This window comes from Argentina silus (assembly GCF_951799395.1).
Source record: "Argentina silus genome assembly, chromosome: 3".
Lineage (NCBI taxonomy): Eukaryota > Metazoa > Chordata > Actinopteri > Argentiniformes > Argentinidae > Argentina > Argentina silus.
In genome coordinates this window covers 16,909,701-16,929,721 of record NC_139657.1, presented here as the reverse complement: position 1 = coordinate 16,929,721, position 20,021 = coordinate 16,909,701, and the positions used below count along the sequence as shown (strand labels likewise).

The following is a 20,021-nucleotide window of genomic DNA, read 5'->3' as shown; positions in this document are numbered from 1 at the left end:
CCTTGTTCTCCACCTTTCTCTCACATCATTCCCCTGTCTAATTCTCTTCTTCTCCTGCCTCCCCCTTTCTAACCTCTTCATACGCTCTCTCCCCCATCCCTCTCCCTTCTCTCTCCCTCCTCTCCTCCTCCCCACTTCTCTCTTCTCTCAGACAGAGGAAGAGATACAAGCTGTTAGCCTGTATCTTCCCATCCTCAGAGAGAACACAGACAACACAGAGCTGAGGGGAGATAAACTTCATTTTGACGAGCTATTGATCCTACTGCTTTTATAATTAACCCCCCAGACTTCTGTTGTGTGCTCGATGTATTCCTTCATCCATTTGGACGGAAAGGACATTGTAGAGATGTGATGAAAAAGTGGGAAGATGTGGCTGAAAGAAAAGACCATTATTTATGCATTATTTATGCCTCAAATGTCACATCTTTCTCTCTCTCTCTCTTTCTCTCTCTCTCTCTCTCTTTCTCTCTTGCTCTTTCTCATCCTGATACCTGAGTGAATTTGTATGATACTATGAGCCAGTGAAGGGAGATATGATCGGATAAAATGGCTCCTCCAATAGTTTTAGAATATATTCAAGTCGCAAACAAAGGGCCAATACCCTTTAGAGTGTTTGCCAGCGTACTGTCCCTCTGACAAACCCTGTACTGTAAGATTTATCTGTTTATCTTCTTGGTAAGGTGAGCTTTCCCCACTGCTAGCGACAACGAGTGTGAGGTCAAAATACATCTAAGATGGAAGGTGTTGATTGAAAGGGCCTGAAAAATAATTACAGCACACCTTCTTTTTGAACAAACAGAGAGGAAAACATTTTCTAATTTGACATGTATTTTGTTTACATAGACTATCCAGAATGTGTTTTAGCTCAATTTGACCTGTGTATTAGTCGCTCCCAAGCCAGGCGTTGGTTGTAGGAGGAGATAAGGTGGGGGAGACATACTGTAGGAGAGGGTATTCACAGTAGTAACATAGCTGCAGAGTGAATGTGTCAGATATCATTTGTTCATTAAGACCCCCCCCTCCTTCGCACCCTTCACTGGCTCCCGGTAGCAGCTCGCATCAGATTCAAGACCCTGGTGCACGCCTACCGGGCGGCAAAGAGAACAGCCCCTCCGTACTTGCAAGCAATGGTCAGCCCCCAAACCTCTGCCCGATCACTCCGCTCTACCACCTCGGCTGGCCGCCTGGCACCGCCGGATGGAGCAGCCGTGCTATCGGTCACGGCTTTTCACTGTCAGCTTCCCACTGCTGTCATGACTGCAAAGTCATTACCTATCTTCTGCCGTAGATTGAACACCCATCTCTTCAGGATACATCTTAACTGTCCCTACTAAAGACCTCTTCATCCCCACTACCCCCCTGTACAAGTTTCTCTCCTGTAAATAAATGTACCTTCTTCTAGGATTGTGACTGCCAATAGCCCCTGGTCCTCGCATAGATGACTTTTTCTTATGATGACTGATGGATAGATGATTCACTTACTTAGACAAATGTATTTGTTGTAAGTCGCTTTGGATAAAGGCGTCTGTTAAATGCCATAAATGCAAATGCAAGATTCAGCCTGTGAAACACCCTGACCCTCTGTATCCCACAGAAGGAAGTTGGAGGGGAGGAAGTACGCGTGAAATGGTATTGACCAAGGCCACGACTATCACAAAGACCAGAGGCCTATTGATGTGAGAGGAGAAAACAAAGAATCACTCTGAATTGGAAAAGCTGGGGTGTTGTTGAGGTCATTGACGACTGTGGCTGCTTTCCTTTTCTTTCAATAAACCCACACGCCAGTATCTGCTCCCATAGCTGTATTCTTTAATACAAGGACAACGTTTCAAACCTAGCCGGGTTTTCGTCAGGATCCGCTTCTCTAAACTCCCTGCTCCTCACAGGCAACAGTCAGGTCTCTCCGGGCATTTAGATGTTTTCCTCTCTTTTCCCCTGCTGTCAGATCCGCTCTAAAGACAGCCATGAAAGCCTCTATTCCCCTGGACCTGAGAGGAGATCAGAGGAGCCATCTCTTTCTCCCCTTTGTTCTAAAGTTACATCCCTTTCTTCTCACTATAATGCCTGAGAGCTGCTGGGACTGGGGCTGGAATGGGGTGGATCTGGGGTGGAGTGCCCTCGCTTTGCTCTGCAGGGTAAACTCCGCCCTGTGGGCAGCTCAACTTGGAGCTGCATGCTGTCAACTTTGATTGGCCGAGAGGGAGGATAGCTCTTTCTCTCAGATGCCCTGAGAGACCGGGAGAGCTGTGGAGGAACACTTTGGAGCCAACGTTTGGCTATGGGTTTAATTGGCTGACAGCCCTAGCAACGTTCGTGTTGGCCATCTGCTAGCTCGCTGGCTCGGGCCAGGAGGGGGATGTAACTGAGGCTCCCAATTTCACACTTTTCTCTCATTCAATAATTTCTATTAGATGAGAGTATTATGAATATAGAGTATAGAAAGGTATGTGAAAGTATGTAGGATACTGTATAATCAGAATTCATACTGTATATGAATACTGTAACTTGTGTTATTTGTGACAAACATTTGTACTATTTCAATGGAAATCCGTAAAAATTGAGAGGGAAACTCATGGGAAACTTGACGTGAAAGTTATCTGAATTCAGTCCCTTCTCCTCAGTTGGTCACAGGCCTAATTTCCCAAACATATTACCAGCTATTAGCTACGACGGACAAGCAGATGGGCTTTATGTACACAGGATGAATGCGATGAGCTTTCTAATGCTGCGAGCTGGCTTTGGTTCAATCACTTCCTGCGTATATTTAAGCAGCAGTGACTGCTGCAGCATATACTGTCGCTGCCATTAATATAGATCCCATCTGTCTAGACCATATAGTTTAATCTTGGGAGTAATTGTGTCAGGTATTACCCAGTGCCTCCTAAAGTGCAGGTTCTGCCATCATAAAATGTTGTTTTGTTTTTTTAACTCATTTAGTGCTGAGGATGAATATAGTGGCCCAAACGGTCAACATTCTTGAGTGCCAAGGGTGACTTTATTCACCAAAAATATACCATAAATGATGATGCTTAATTTTGTAGCAGTTGCTAGGTAAATGCCACATAAAATACTTGGCACTCCAGGTGGTGAGTGCTCCGGAATTCTTTAGCAGTTATTGAGTTAAGTTATTCAAGTTTTGGACTGTATTGACAAGTTATTCTTACGCCATTCTCCTAAACATACTGTAGGGATTTCTGTACTTTGTGCTAGTATGCAAGAGGCAGGGACTTTGACATGCAGTGAATGATCTACCCAGGACCACATTTAATATCCACTATAGTAGTGTGTAGATGGGGAATATGCTCCATTCTATCATTCTCCTCCATTCCCACATCTTTCCCCATGATACATGAAAAATCGATACATTCCATATGAGAACTACTTGTCCTTTCTACCGCTCACTCCCATGCTCTCAGACATACAGACAATAGACACCCTGGGAGGTACTTGTTGTTGTTGTTGTTGTTGTTGTTGTTCTTTGCTGTTTGTTGCCTGATGTCTTCCTGCACGCCTCTCCTGTCACTGCGCTGACATCACTTTCCCTGCTTGCAGGAGTAAACCAATTATAAAGAGGAGTCAGGGGATGGGGGGGGGAAGCAAAGGGCACGTCAGTCCTAATACGCTGATGGCTTGGAAATGAAAAACCTTGACCTGTCTCAACAGTTTAGTGTCTGCTTAGATTGCTCTGTCTGGCCGCTACTGTTTCTGATACATCTCACCAACACTGGAGCTGTCAGAGCCTGAAGATAGAGGACACACACTTGCACCCAAACCAGCCCTCTATCATAACCTGCATGTGCAACTATTGATGTTCAAGCACTTTACGTATTCGTCATTTTATAAGACGTAATTATCATTGCTAGATGTATTGATATAAAATAAATAATCCTATTCGTCACATTATAAGACTAATTATCATAGCGATGATACATACTTTGAACTTCGCAGGTTCGGACAACTTTGACGAAAAACGCTTTTAGTGGTTTTGTTTGCTAATTATTGTTGCTAATGTTTGCTAATACCTTCCCCTGATAACTTACACTTACACCCTAACCATTTTGAAGCTATTCCACACACACATGCACGCACGCACGCACGCATGCACACACGCACACACACACACACACACCTTAAGTGTTATTTTGCTCTCTGAAAGGAAATTAGAGCATGTTATCACCACGTTGTCCCTGGATTGTTTCCATTATTTAACCCAGAATAATGAGTAACCTTTATCAGTCTATGACATTTTAATTGACATACAAACTCTGGAGAAATTGCTGAACAAATGAGAAAGGGAAGGCGATAGATCCAGGCTCTATCTGTCAACCTGGAGTTTCCTATAGACACAAACCAAGAGGTTATGAATGCAACCCAGGTTCTCTGAAGGAGATGAGGGAGACCCCCCACTCTATGTATCTATTCACTGAAGACCTCTATACGATCATGCCTGGTACAGGGCGGTGACAGATAGCTCCGCCTACCTTTATATGCCTTTATATAGGACCTAACCAGCGTGTCTATTTTAACCAGCGAACCACTCTTCAAGCTCGAGAGGGTCAATGAGGTAAGGTGTCTAACCTGGGTTATATTCATTATCTCTAGTTCTCTTTCCTTTGACTCGGTTCGACCCCTTACTATGGGACCCTAACCCTAACCCTAACCCTAACCTGTATGCATACAAGGCTGTACTCCGTCTACATCTCACAGTCTCCAACTCTACAACTGATCACAAACCCAGAACAATGCCATCCTGGCCACGTAAACACACAGAGTACGTACAGGACAGAGGGTGTTCAGAAGCTCCTGCTCCGGAGAGGACAAGGGTGGGGAATGGAAAGGGAGCAATAAAGCAGCTTGGCTGTGGTACGCCATGGAGATAACTTTGGGAACCAATGCTACATTAGGGCATAACATAACCTAAGTATCACCAGGGCCAAACTGAGAGCGTGTACGACGGACCAATAGTGTTCCAAAGTCACTCACACACTTGGCCGTGGCCAACCTGAATAAGAATGTGGTTGTATAAGACAGCATCTTTACACCAACAATCTGAAGAGGTTCAAAGTACCTCCAGAACCAAAGACAGGTTCCACAATGTGAAGACCGGACGAAGATGTTGCGCTCCCTTCTTAAAATGACCAACGAGGGGGTGTGCCCCAGTGGTCGCCCCCACAGAAGCCTATGTGGCATACCGAGATGGTAGCCAGGGAGGTCTTCACTGTTGAGAAAGCTTTGCCCTTATCGAGCAGGGCCTGTAAGAAGGAGAGGATAGTAGAGACAGAGCTCTGAATGGGCACCATCTTGTGGCTTTCACACCACACCTCAAATCCATTTCAGGTCGTAAAGACCTCTGGTGGATGACGCCCTAGCACTCTGAATCGTGGCAATCAGTTCGGAGGCAGGCCTTCTGGGTTCCAGGTTGGACCATTCATGGGCCAGACCCATAGATCCATCAGCTTGGGTGGAACAATTGGCCCTGCGCTTGGAACAATAAGTTCCTGCAGAGCTCGAGGCATCAAGGGGCCATGTAGAGTAGCTGGGCTATCTGCAACCACCAAGGTCTTCCCGCGACAGCAAGTCCACTCCTGTGTTCAGTTTTCTTGGCATATGAGTGGCCCCTAAGGGACTACAAATGTTTGCTGCTCAACGACAACAGGCCGGAGGCCTCATGATGAAGACTGGGTTCGGGAAGGGCCTCTCACGGACAGTCCTTAAGGGGAAGGACAGTGGTGTAGACCTCCTTGTCCTTCTTCCTCGACTTGGCCCTGGACATCAAGTCATCCAGGGCTACCCTGAACAGCCCAGCTGTGTCACTTGCCTCTACCTGATGTGATTGTATCGGGGTCTTCAGCAAATAGGTACTCATAGTGAGGGGTCAAAGTGAGGGGTCAAACCGCATCAAAGGGGACCTATACCATCGATGTAGGTCATGCTAATAAGCCTGTGTGTGTCTGTGTGTATAAGAAAACATGGCATTTATCACTGAGTCCATTTCTTCCTCATGTACCAGATGATTGCTGTGACAGAGCCCCTCTACCAGCCCCGATTCCCACATGTTTGATGTGCCTGACTTATGGTTTCCGCAGTGGCGGAGATGAGGCTCCGCAGGGAAGACGTACAGTGAGAGATGTATATGAGGAGAAGCGTGAGTGTGTGTGTGTGTGTGTGTGTGTGTGGGTGTGTATGTGTGTATGTTTGTTTGTCTGCCCCAGCCTGTGAGCTTTCCGACCAGCCAATCTCCCTCTGCCTACACCACAGGCCCACAGAGACGGATAGAGAATCTATATTCATTTAGCCCTGCACCTGCCATAGCAGAGAAACTATGAGATATGAGATAAAAAGGCACCTCTGGAGAAGGAGGGCAAGATAGAGGGATAGAGAGAGAGAGAGAGAGAGAGAGAGAGAGAGAGAGAGAGAGAGAGAGAGAGAGAGAGAGAGAGAGCAGCATATGATTAGCTAAATGGATAGAGGAGGATGATAAACGTGTTGACAAGTGGAAGAATGCGCCCCATGGACACCTGATTGAATACTGGCCTTCGTTTAGCTATTCTAATCCCTCCTCCCTCTCCCCCATCTTCACATGCCCCCCATGCTGGCAATAAAGGTAAATGAATTAGAGCCATCTTATAAAACCCCCCCCATGGACAAGCACATGGGACAATGGAACATGATACATTTTCCACCTTCTACCTCCTACCCTCTCCAATCTCCTCTCCCCCTTTACTCATAGGGGATAGATCCCTGCCCCCCACAGCCCCCTCTCCACTCTCCTCTACCTAAGCCTTTGCTCATAACTGATGAGCACCTACTGTATCTTCTCCCTTACCTCCCTGACTGGTTATAAAGGATGAGGTGGGCACTCTGCTCTCCCCCTCTACCTCTGTTCTGTGTTCCCATCTGATGAGCCAGTGCCCCCACCCCCCCACCCCCCCACCCCCTCCTGCTGACTGAATTTGCTATACTGTATATATCCTGCAAGAGATGAAGAAGGCCCCTCTCTCCCTGCCTGTATTAGAACAGATAAGGCCATGATTCGCCCCCCCTCTCCCCTCCTGGTTACTGGTGCTCTCTAGCCTGGGGGAGTAGGCTGGGGCTAATCTAGTGGGGGGCTGGGGCTCATCAATTCATAATCATGCAGGAAGTATAAAACCTCCACCAGTGCTGTCGCATCCGCCGTACACCACACACAGCACCTAATCAGGGAATGTTTTGCTTGTGCGATGGATGCGTGTCCTCCTCTTGATTTACACCCCTCTCCTCTCCTCTCCTCTAGCTTCTGAGATAGCGTGTAGTGAGTGTAGCGTGTGAGAGGGAGGGAGAGAAGGAGAAGGGGGGGGGGGGGGGGGCGTGTGATGTCTGCTGCACCCGTCACTGTAACATGATGTATAGGCGGACAGGAGAGGAGAGAAGAGGAGAGGAGTCACTGGTTGCCTACTCTACAGGGATAGTCGTGTCCTCTTACTGCAACGTGATTTACTCACCCAGGCGGAGGAGGGGAGAAAAGAAAAAGGAAATGAAGAACGGTGGCTGGATTTCACATGATGATCACTGTAGAGGTCATTGGAAGATTGACACAGAAGATTTGGCATTATTTGGCATTGTTGTAAACAGCCATAGTGTTGAAAAACGTGTGTGTGTGTGTGTGTGTGTGTGTGTGTGCGTGTGTGTGTATGTGTGTGTGTGTGTGTGTGTGTGTGTGTGTGTGTGTATGTGTGCGTGTGTGTGTGTGTGTGTGTGTGTGTGTGTTTCTAGGGCACACAGGGTCATTTGCCCCCCCCCCACACACACACACACAGTTGTGAAGGTGATTGTGGCTGGTCCCAGAGAGGGTAATGAGCGGAGAGTAATAAATTAATCCCCCTGGGTCAACCGACTATCATGAAATCCCCTGCAGGCCATGAAATCCCAATGTGATAATAGGTTTATGACACATGGTCATGTGTGTACCACTACATACTTAGCAGGTAACATTAGTCATCAGGGTCAACACTACGAGTGTGTGTATGTGTGTGTGTGTGTGTGTGTGTGTGTGTGTGCGTGTGTGTGTGTGTGTGTGTGCGTGTGTGTGTGTATGTGTGTGTCCCTCTCTTAGCTGTGTTGGTTTAATCAACGACCGCGGCGAGGCAATGGTCCTGATTGTGTTATTGATGTCATGCTGCTTTCTGTGTTACAACATGTCGCTGGGCTGTGATATGAATAGGAATGAACGAGGCAGCCAATGGAGAATGCTGATGTTCCTTCTGCTGGAATACAAGTCCTACACATTTAAACACATGTTTCACTCATTACAAAAGCTCTACCCCATACTCTATTCTTCGTTTCTATGCACCTTGTGTTGTGTAATGGCACTTCATGGCCTTGTTTAAAGCCACTTTGACTTGTTTCTAAAAGAGAAGAGGGAATACTGACCTTTGGTTCTAAAGCAGTGCTTCAGTCATGAATAGGTTGCCTACAATCAGATACACTCAGTCACGCTCTCTCTATGCTACAATGCTGTTAAGGCCTCTCAAGCCTCTGCATTTTCTTTAAACCGAAGCATGCTGCTGCCCTTGAATTCATTGAATTCATTGTCTCTGTACTTGTACTCTGCACAATGACAATAAAGTTGAATCTAATCTAATCTAATACAGGATGATGGTGTCATCCATTCATACAGTATGTACATTACCTGACATGACTGGCAAGTGTGCAATAATCAAAACCCACAACTCTCTTTCTCTCTCATACAGATCACACACGCACAGACAAAATGACCGTGGTAGAAACATAGAAAACAAACTAATCCATAAGTAAACCTTGAAGTTGAGTACCCAGGTGTATGCATGGTGACTGGCTGATGTGTGGGAATTTAGGGGAATAAGGTATGTGTTGTTGGTGTTGTTGTTGTTGTTGGTGTTGTTGGACTACAGGTGATTGATGTATTCCTGTGGTGAGAGGCTCTGTGTCTGTTGCCTTTGGCCCTTCATCTGTCCCCTCAGGCGGCATGATCTGCTGCTGCTGCTGCTGCCTCTGCACTGTCCTTCCCAGCACCCCCTCTTACACCTTGTCTCTCCTACTCCCCTCCCCTCCCCTCCCCTCCCCTCCCCTCCCCTCCCCTCCCCTCCCCTCCCCTCCCCTCCCCTGCCCTTGCCCTCGCCCCCTCCCACCCCCTCGTCTCTCCTCCCCTCCCACCCCCTCGTCTCTCCCCCTCCCCTCTTTCTCCTCCCCTCTCCTCCTCGTCTCTTTCCCCTCCCCTCTCCTCCTCCCCTTCCCTGCCCTCCCCTCTCCTTCTCCCCTCCCCCCTCTCTCCCCTCGCCCCCCCCTCCTCGTCTGGTCTCTCCTCCTCCCCTCCTCTCACCCTCTCTTGTCTCTAATTTCATCTACTCCTTTCCTCGCCTCCACTCTCCCCTCTCCTCCCTCACCCTTTACTCCCCCTTCCCTCCCCTCTCCCCCTCCCTCCTCTCTCCCCCTCCCATCCCTCACCCAATTCCCCTTGCTCCACCACCCCTCCCTCCACTCCCTCCCAACCGCCCACAGCGCTTTTATGCAGCTATAAACAAAATACACATTGGCTGTTGTGGATGGGTCATAAATATCCTGTTGCCTACTTTACTTGGGGACATAAAACTGACTACCTTTAAGCCTCAGGCGTTTTGTCACAGTTAGTCACCAATAGGGACAGGGAGGGACAGGAAGGGACGGGGGGGGGAAACAGGCAGAGGACGACGCAGTGTCCTACACTTGGCAAATATAAACATCAGTGGACAGATCATTGACTGCCGTATAATCATCATTCAATGTCTATTTGTCTCTTTGGTTAGTGTTTCTGCACTTTTGGAGTGTGTGCGTGTGTGTGGGTGTGTGTGTGTGTGTGTATGGGGGTGTGTGCGTATGGGAGTGTGTGTGTGTGTGCTTGTGTGTATTTTATATAAGGATTTAATATAAGGATTTGGAGGAAGAAGTCTTATTGATTTCTACCGTAGCGTTCGTTTGTTTTGTTCTCTTCTTAAGGGTTGGCTGTTCGTCAGTGACTGAGGGTTTAGAAAAGGAGCGTAGGACACAGACTTGATGAAAAAAGTCCCAGATATGCATTTGCAAGGATGACCCAACTTTTTGGTACAGAGTACCTTCATCATGGTTTGCCACTCTTTAAATAATTTCCCTGAAGTGTGTGAGGGTGTACAGTACCAGGTCCTCCTCTGTCACTCTGCTCCATCTCCTTTTTGGGTCAGAGGCACACTGTGATAAACAGCATGACTTCCCTAGTGCTGCACGCTGAGCTCTGAGCTCAGAGAGCCAAATCACTGCTGTTAATGGATTTATGAGGAGGTAGAGAACCACTGGAGCGCCTCGGACCAATATCCACCACTATCAAACCCATGGCTTACCACAGTCACCTCGTTTAAGACTGGACCTGACTGACACATCTCTTGACTGACACACCTCTCAAACACACACAAACACAAACACAAACACAAACACACACATGTGCGCTCTCTCTCCCACTCTCTTCAACCGTGTTGACTTCAAGTGACATTTAACTCATCATTCTTTTAACTCATCATTTAAGTCAACCTTCACAATGACACACCTCTGTTCTTTGTGTAGTTCTGATGCTAGGACACTGCACTTTGGCGATGCCAAATCACAATGGAACTTGGCTAGGCATGTGGAAAAATGCCAAATTTCTACAGTCAGAACTATACCTCTCGTCTCTGCATTTAGTGGTTCACTGAACAGATCGGCAGTGCTGATTAGCAGGGCTATAGGAGTCTCCGGCATATGAGAATGGATCCTATGGATGTGCTGATATCATGATGTATTTTCTCTTCACAGGTGCTTAAGTTATTTTAGGGTCTAATTAACTAGTGTAAGAGAAATTGTCTGGAAAAAAAGGAAATTCTACAGGCTAATTACCATGAATGGGAGTGTATAGGCAGTCAAGCTTAACAACACCATCTCTGTTAGAGAGTGGGGAAAACCAACTGCAGTGGTATTTAAGGATCTTATTCTTTTAGACATCTGGCTAGGAGAAAAAGGCAGAAGAGAGGTGTTTGTTTAAGAGAGAAAATAGACACATACACAATCACAGTTCTAATCTTGCAGTTCATCTGATTATTTTGTTGTGTGGTGTTGTGGTCAACTGTTTGTTTGGACTACCCTCTCTATTCTCTCTCTCTCTCTCTCTCTCTCTCTCTCTCTCTCTCTCTCTCTCTCTCTCTCTCTCTGCCTGCTGGGGACATATGTGTACTGGGGGAAATGTCCCACAGTTGACAGTCCCAGCAGTTCATCGTTTATCTGCCACTTCCTGCCTCCGGGCCCCCCCCCCCCCCCCCCCCCCCCCCCCCCCCCCGCACCACCCCCCTCCACTCCACCCCCCTCCACTCCACCCCCCTCCACTCCACCCCCCTCCACTCCACCCCCCTCCACTCCACCCCGCCCATCTCCACCCCGCCCATCTCTGCTCTGGCCCATCTCCGCTCTGGCCCATCTCTGCTCTGGCCCATCTCTGCTCTGGCCCATCTCCACCCCCCCCCCCCCCTCTGGCCCATCTCCACCCCGCCCATCGTCTGCCAGGAAACTCTTGGCTCCACGCCGGCCTTCTCAGTGTCTTATTAAATTGGCTTTGTTCTTCTGTTGAACGAGAACAAGAAAAGAGTTTAAAAAATGTGTTTCCTTTTTGGCAGTAAATACAATTGGCCTTGAAGCTATATGAATGTTAGGGACAAAACTGTTCATCTTTCAAATGTGTTTTATAAGTGCTTTATGTAATGTTCTTGCCTGTAGAAAGGGCAGGAAGAACACTGCGGACAGCTGGAGAACTCCACTATGATTGAAAAGGCATAATAGTGGGTTATTTGAAGTCAAGATCCATCCGTAAGATGCATTTTACGATGTTAAAGTAATGGTGTTAAGTTGATCCAGCCATTTTCTATAAGACAGTTAGCTTTAAAAAGCTACTGAGGCTGATCGGCATATGCAATTTTATTAGCACTTACAGTGTGTAATATCCATCAACCATTAGTATCAACCATTAGTATTAACCGCCATTCCATACTTTTACTTAAAACAGTCTTGGCATTAATGCATAAAGATTTACAGACCATGATTTTTTTTAATAATAGAAATATTGATAGCAGATCAAGGGAAAATTAAGGCATTACAGCAGCTCACATCACAAACAACAACAACAAAATAAAGTGACAATAGAATAATAGAATAAAATAGACATCTGAAACATTATATACAGTAAGAACAGTCCAGTATGATTTAACGTCCCCCAGCCTGACTCTGATCACCCCAATCGAGCCAGCCGGAGGAGTTGTACAGTCTTATGCGGCAGGCAGAAAAGATCTCCTATAGCGCTCCTTAGTGCAACGTGGTTGTAATAGTCTGTTGCTAAAGGAGCTTCTCTGCTCTACCACAGTATCATGTAAGGGATGGGAGGGATTGTCCATGATGGCCAGGAGTTTGATCCTCATCTTCCTATTGGTCACCTCCTCCACAGTATCCAGGGTGACACCAAGGACAGAACCAGCTTTCCTAATAAGCTTGTTCAGCCTCTTGGTGTCACCACGTACAGCACTGCGCTGGCCACCACTGACTGGTAGAACATGTTCAGCAGAGTCCTGCACATGCTAAAGGACCTGAACCTCCTCAGGAGATAAAGCCGGCTTTGGCCCCTCTTGTACAGGACTGTTACCAGTCCAGTCCAGCTTATTGTCCAGGTGCACCCCCAGGTATTTGTAGCTCTTGACCACCTCCACGTCCTCTCCCTGGATGGAAACAGGAGACAGGGAGACCCTAGTCCTCCTAAAGTCCACCACCATCTCCTTTGACTTGCTGATGTTGAGTAGCAGGTGGTTCTGCTCACACCACTCAACAAAACTGTCCACCAGTCCTCTGTACTCGGTCTCCTGGCCACCACTGACACATCCTACAATAGCAGAATCATCCGAGAACTTCTGCAGATGGCAAGTATCTGTGTTGTGCCTGAAGTCCAAGGTATAGAGGGTGAAGAGGAAGGGAGCCAGAACTGTCCCCTGGGGGGTGCCAGTGTTGCTCACCACCCAGTCCGACACACATCCCTGCAGCTGTACAAACTGTGGCCTGTTGGTTAGGTAGTTCGTAACCCAGGAAACAATGGGGGAGTCCACCTGCACCCTCAGCAGCTTATCCGCAAGTAGTAAGGGCTGTATGGTGTTAAATGCACTGGAGAAGTCAAAGAACATGACCCTCACAGTGCTGCCAGCCTCATCTAAATGGGAGTGAGCTCTGTGTAGCAGGTAGATAATGGCATTATCCACACCAATGTCTGCCTGGTAGGCAAACTGCAGGGGGTCCAAGGATGTCTTCACCAGGGACCTCATGTGTGCTAGCACCAATCTTTCCATGGTCTTCATGATGTGGGATGTCACAAAGCTGTATTATGTGCTTTGTGAACACTGCCACTTCTAGTCTCTCTAAATCTACAGATGTATACAGCATCTAAGTAAGAGACAGGGAGGAGAATGACCGAGTGGAAATGATGAGAAAGAGAGGGATGGGGAGAATGTATTACCTTACTATGAATTCATCATGATGGGCCACAATTCATCCCCCGTTCATCCACTTAGAGGAATTGATTCAAGCACTTGTATTGATGTGGGCCTTTATAAGAGAGGACAATAAAGAGACTGACTAATGTATGCTGTATTTGATCCACCATGTACTTTAATGTGCTTTTCAAATAGATACATTCATAGACTAATGTTATCAAACATGCTCTCAGTGATGTAACAGTAGGTTTGAGTTCATTTGAAGTAAGAACAAAAAGCACAGAGAGGACCTAGTGGATGTACATGGCATCCTTACATTCTACTCTCTGCATGTATCCTCACTCATTCGCTGGTAGTTCCAACACGTTCGGCCATTTTGAAAACATTACTGTCATACCCTTTTCAGACAGAAAATACACTTTCAATTGCGCTTCGATAACCGTATTGACTATTTCAAGTGTAAAGTAAACTTAAAAGTGTCTGTACCCTTTCATAAAGGGTTCAATCAATCACACCATGGAACATTCATCTTTAGTTACTCTAACAATGAAAGTGATTAGCCAGTTGGTTAAAAGGCCAGCCACGAGTTCCAATCATGACATTGAGCCCCAGATATATTATTTGCTCATATTTCCCGACCGTATTTTAAAAGAAGACATCCCAAATGTACTTCAGATTTTCTAAATATTGTTTCAAATGCCAAACACTTTGGACAGGATAATGCTAATGTGAGCAGCCTGCAACCTGTTGATCTCCGACTGATTGACAGTTCTACAGTCCATTGAGTTTAGGGAAAAGAAACACACTATGTCCTGACCTTGTGAGGACTCTTCCTATAGCATTTACCTTGATTCTTCTGATCCTCCCAGCTAGAGTGATGGTATGACCTACACTGTAGGCTTTCCAATTTAGGGAATAGAGAAGTATCTTAAATGACCTAATTAGCTGGAGTGGTTATTTGGCAGCCAGTCGTACAGTACACACAGTCCAGTGTGTATCCTCTGGGTCTTAAGGCTTAAAGTTATTCAAAGGTTTTTTCTAAATGTTCTGCTCTGGAGCATCATTTAGTATGAGTTCTGCTGTAGAAATCCTAAGACCACTGATATGCACACTTTATCTATTTAAACCATGCTACAACCTACTAGACATAAGCATGGTCCAGAACAATTGTTTGTCATTCTCCTTTTAAGTGAATTGATAATACCAGGAACTTCAGCTTTATTAGTTATGCTGTAGATAGGATTCTCATAGCTATCAGATTGGGTTTCCCTCTGTGTTGGCACAGCTGGAATGTAGTCTATTAGGCCTTGAAGCTTACAGTCGATGTAAACAAACATCAGTCTTTAGTTCACAGTGATTTGTGCCTTTAGATTCCACATTCAGTATCATCCATGTCTTTACCCCTCACCGGCCCGGAGCCCTCTTGCCACGCACCAACTTTATTATCGTCATACATCTGAGGAAGCCCACCATATTGTTACCCCGGCAATGATCCGCTGGTCTCCTCTGACTGACAGTCTTTGTTAGGGAGAGTGATGCGGGCTTGTTAGCTTGTCATGGTCTTCCAGGAACTTAGTAAGTCAGAGGGGTAATTATAAGGCCATCAAACCCCTTACCCAACAGAGAGGCCATGGGATGGGACTGTACTGTCACTGAGAAATAAACAAGGGAGAGAGTATGGAGGCTGATACTGCAATGCAATGAGGTTGGTGTTATTCGTATGAAAAGGGAGACAAATAGGACAAGCTGCTTGTTTCTAGACTCTAATATGGAACCAAGTAATACAGTTATAACTATGAGATATTAGCAAAGGGAACCCAAAGACAAATAACTCCTTCTACTGTACTCTGCTGAACCACATTGCAGCACCACTGTCACGACAGTGAGTGTGAATAGTGTTAAAGAGGTCTAAATATAGGATGTATAAATGATGTATTGTAGCCTAAGGCTTCTTTATGCTTCATTTTACCGTATCACAACCGATGGAGAGCATTACAAGTGAAGGAGCACTCACAGTACCGACACATTGTCTGTATAAGGACTCATCTGCTGTTTTCTTTGCGTTTTTGTTTGATTAATGTGTCCACAAAGTAAATAAGAGGGCTGACGTTGGTCGACATTGGTTGTCCGGACGTTATTTTCTTCATTCAGCTGTCTGAGTCATATTTATTTGACAGTTAGTAAACAACACCAGTGTCAGTTGCCGCTCTGTTTCCACAGGCTTGGCATCGTATATACACCATGGGAGGCTTCTGTAGTAATCACATTTGTTTGAGCTGCACACACAGGGGCTCTGCTTCAGTAGACTACAGAGCAGGAGGGAGGGAGGGAGGGAGGGAGGGAGGGAGGGAGGGAGAGAGAGAGAGAGAGAGAGAGACTGAGAGACAGACAGACAGACAGACAGACGGACAGACGGACAGACGGACAGACAGACAGACAGAGAGAGACAGACATACACCGACCACACACACACATGCATGCACACACACACACACACACACACACACACACACACACACACACACACACACACACACACACACACACACACACACACACACACCACACACACACACACACACTCACTCCTCTTCACCTGCCAATACTGAGCTGATGTAAACAGTTGATAATCACACTTACATGATCCCATTTCGACAGTGAGACCTTTTTGATTAAGAAAGCATCCTGGGTAATAATTATGCTGTTTTTAAATGTGACACTCATGCAAGACTTTTATTAACAATATTCAGGGAGGGCCGAGATGAGACAGAATATGTTGATTGCATGATGTTGATTGGATAGATTACAAGTTGTAAACTATAAACTGACGCACTGGACACCATTGAACAGTCACAATGGCATTGCCTTTAAACCCAAATGTGATTTAAAGCAACATGTTGGCATGTTACCGTACAGTATATTGCATTTTGGGTGCAGATGGAAAGAGCAACAATAACTCTATGTGTTGATACAAGATTGTTACTGACATGATTGTTTCCCTGCATAACTTTGCGTTGTAACATAATAGAGTGTTGTTGTCTTTCCCTCTCTCCTTTCACATTCACACAACGTCACAAAGGTGAGCAGAATGTTGAAACCACTCAGAAAAATGTAAACATCTATCTATTATATTCATACGCATTTATCTTCTACTACATTTGTGGATGATATGAACGCTCCCTGTATAATATAGCATTATATCCCTGTAGCTCAAAGGCATTCTCATAGCATAATGCATTTTTAAAAGAGAAAGTCGAAAATGATTTGTTCTGCTGTTAGAGGCGACAAGAGCTGAGCTGTCTTATTACCCCATGTAGCCTGCATACAAACCTCTATATGGCTGGCTGGCTGATTCCTGTGTAGTTAGCACTTTCACTTTATTAAAGTGGTATAGGGAACCGTCTGTGGGTTAGTTGGTGGAGTGGGACGAGCATAGAAATAGAGTAATCCTGACTCCCATTTCTTGCTATTGTGCTATGATGCTATGTATAGTTGAACTCATACAGTATACACTCACTAGGCACTTTATTAGGAACACTATACTAATACTGGGTAGGGCCCTCCTTTGCTCTCAAAACAGCCTCAGTTATTTGTGGCATTGATTCCACAAGATGTTGGAAACATTCTGGTCCACGATGACATGATTGCATCACGCAATTCCTGCAGATTTTTCAGGTGCACTTTCAAGCTGTGAATCTCCCGTTCTACCACATCCCAAAGGTGTTCTATTGGATTTCAGATCCGGTGACTGGGAAGGCCACTGAAGAACACTGAACTCATTGTCATGTTCATGAAACCAGTTTGAGACGACTTTTGCTTTGTGACATGGTGCATTATCATGCTGGAAGTAGCCATTAGAAGATGGGTAAATTGTGGCCATGAAGGGATGCACATGGTCAGCAACAATACTCAAATAGGCTGTGGCATTCAAGCGATGATTGATTGGTATTAACGGGCCCAAAGTGTGCCAAGGAAACATTCCCCACACCATTACACCACCTCCACCATGAGAAGGTGTACAGGTGTTCCTAATAAAGTGTTTGGTGAGTGTATGTTGACATGGTATGACCTTTGCATGGTAAAAGGTCATCTATACCAGCGAGTGTCTGTCTATTACCAAGTCCATTGCCTGTTAACCCACCCACCCCTGTCAGAATGTGTGACCTTTGATATGTTGAGATCCATGACTCCTGTCTTTCCATGGCCTGTCAATGGCTGAAGGTTGGGGTTGTCAGCTAGTCTGAACACTGGGCTGCCTCTGTGTTGAAGTGTATTTCTTGCCTTCCACTTCCTAGAGGTTGTTTTCCAGGTCAAACACATATCAAGTACTTGGTAGCATTTGGTATGTGTTTGATTTGAATTGAGTTATCAGTTTTATGACTTTTCCATTGGTTGCATTGTACCAGGCAAACTAAATCAAACGCTGCTCATGTCATTTTTGACATTTTCATTTGATGCAGGTCTGTTGATCTCTGCCTCAGCAACACAGTTTCAAATATCTGAAATTCTCCCCAAACTTGTCATTTTCTCATGACACCATCAGTGTCCTCTCATAACATACAGCATGGGAGTGGAGATTTTGTCATGAATGGGACATTAAGTAATGTGAGGCTGGGTGAGGATTTGAATTGTACGGATAATGGTGGCCCAAGGCCATTGCAGCAGAGACTGCTGGGTTCATACTTAGGCTAAGCCAGTTAAAGCTTGTTTAGATAGCTGAAAGCTGAGGGCAGTGGAGCTCAACCGTGCAGAGACAATTCTTACACTGACAAATGAGTCTGCCTGCTTATTGCTTTCAGACATATTAATAAATTATGAATGCCCCAGCTCATTTATTTATCATCATGCTTTCTCTTTTGATTAAACTGCAGCCATGGTGTTTGGGTAATGGAATTCCTTTGTATGATGACAGGCTACCTCTCTCTGATGGCTGTCTGTCTGACTGATTGTCTCTCTTCTTCTCTCCTCATCTCACTATCATTCTCTCTCTCTCTCTCTGTCCTCCCCCCCTCTCTCTCTCTCTCTTTCTCTCTCTCTCTGTCTCTCCCCCCCCCTTCTCTCAGGACCAGTAGCAGTGATCAGTGGTGAGGAAGACTCCGCCAGCCCCCTCCACCATGTCAACCATGGCATCATCACCCCGTGTACGCTGGATGCCGGCCCTGACGCTGTGGTCATCGGTATGACCCGTATCCCGGTTATTGAGAACCCACAGTACTTCAGGCATGGCCACAACTGCAACAAACCTGCCACCTGTAAGTACAGTGCATACTTGTTTACTTTGTCATACTCTCTTAGGACGTGTGTCCCCCAAACACGCTTTTGCCAACAAAAAGCCTAGCAAAGTACTTCTGTACCTGAAACTGTGGCCTTGTGAATGTTGTTGCAAGGCTACCTTATACAGCGCTTTAGCTGGCAAAGTTGCAAGCAACGATTAGTGATTATGCTAACATGAACTTTGTAGGCGTTTCTATGCTAGTAACGGAGTAGCCAGTAAGAGGAGGTGAAACACATTCAGAGATGGTTTGTTTCCTACAAAAACAGTGTATATTTATTTCAGAAACTATAGTGGAAGACATCCTCATTTTCCACTGTAGTAGCCGCCATCTTGTTGTGAATTTTCAGTTTGTCCCGCCCCTCCGTCAATTTGATTGGTTTCTTGGCCCAAACTGACATTGATGCGCAGCACGCCTTTCCAAAAGCTGAACAACAAGTTCAATACGAGGGCGCCATATGCAGCGAGGCACGCCTCTGGAGGTGCTTCCTTCCCATTGAAAACAACTGGGGGAAGGTCGCTGGTGGATTTAAAAACGGTGTACAAGGCCCCTTACACATGCAGTGTTCTTACTAACTTGGCCTTGGCTACACTAGGCTTACCTAAAGGCCCAAAAATCATTTGAAATACAATAGAATGCTTCACTGCATTATGCTGTAGGTGTGACACACTTGTGACATACATTATTCATACGATACGCAGTAGAACATCAACATACACGTAAGGCTGGCTCTTGGCTCGTCCTGTTTTTCATTTAATTTTTTATCGGCCATGATCCATGTTAATCTGTGGAGGTTGTGTCTATGGGATTAATGCCCCGTTGGCAGTATATACTCTCTGCAAGTATTGTAAGGCTGATCTTCATATGATCTGGTTCTTAATAGGATTCAGAATAGGAATTAGCCCACACCACTCATGTGTGTTTATGGTGCTTTATTTCCTACCTCTACACACTACATTGGCATTGGTTCTACATCCGCTGGCTCTGTTGTGTAGGAATCCTGAAGGGAGCGAATGAAAAGATGCTTGCTGATGAATCATCCTCCCTTGTGTGTGTGTGTGTGTATGTGTGTGTGTGTGTGTGTGTGTGTGTGTGTGTGTGTGTGTGTGTGTGTGTGTGTGTGTGTGTGCAAGCTCCCACATTGTCTCTGATACACTCTCTATTAACACAGAAAAACGCAGGCTGCCATATCCACTCATTGTACTCCATGTTGTGTGTATCCAAACTGCTC

The 20,021-nt window shown here is 45.9% G+C and overlaps 1 protein-coding gene across 1 annotated transcript in view; it reads left to right on the top strand.

Moving 5' to 3' along the window:
* The window catches only part of ntrk3a (neurotrophic tyrosine kinase, receptor, type 3a), a gene marked incomplete at both ends in the record, with an annotated part of 139,145 nt that overhangs the window by 92,870 nt on the left and 26,254 nt on the right, over nucleotides 1–20,021 (top strand). The window contains one exon of the mRNA XM_083665589.1: nucleotides 18,581–18,769. Coding sequence (XP_083521715.1) covers nucleotides 18,581–18,769 — 189 coding nt within the window. The remainder of the gene's footprint in view (nucleotides 1–18,580; nucleotides 18,770–20,021) is intronic.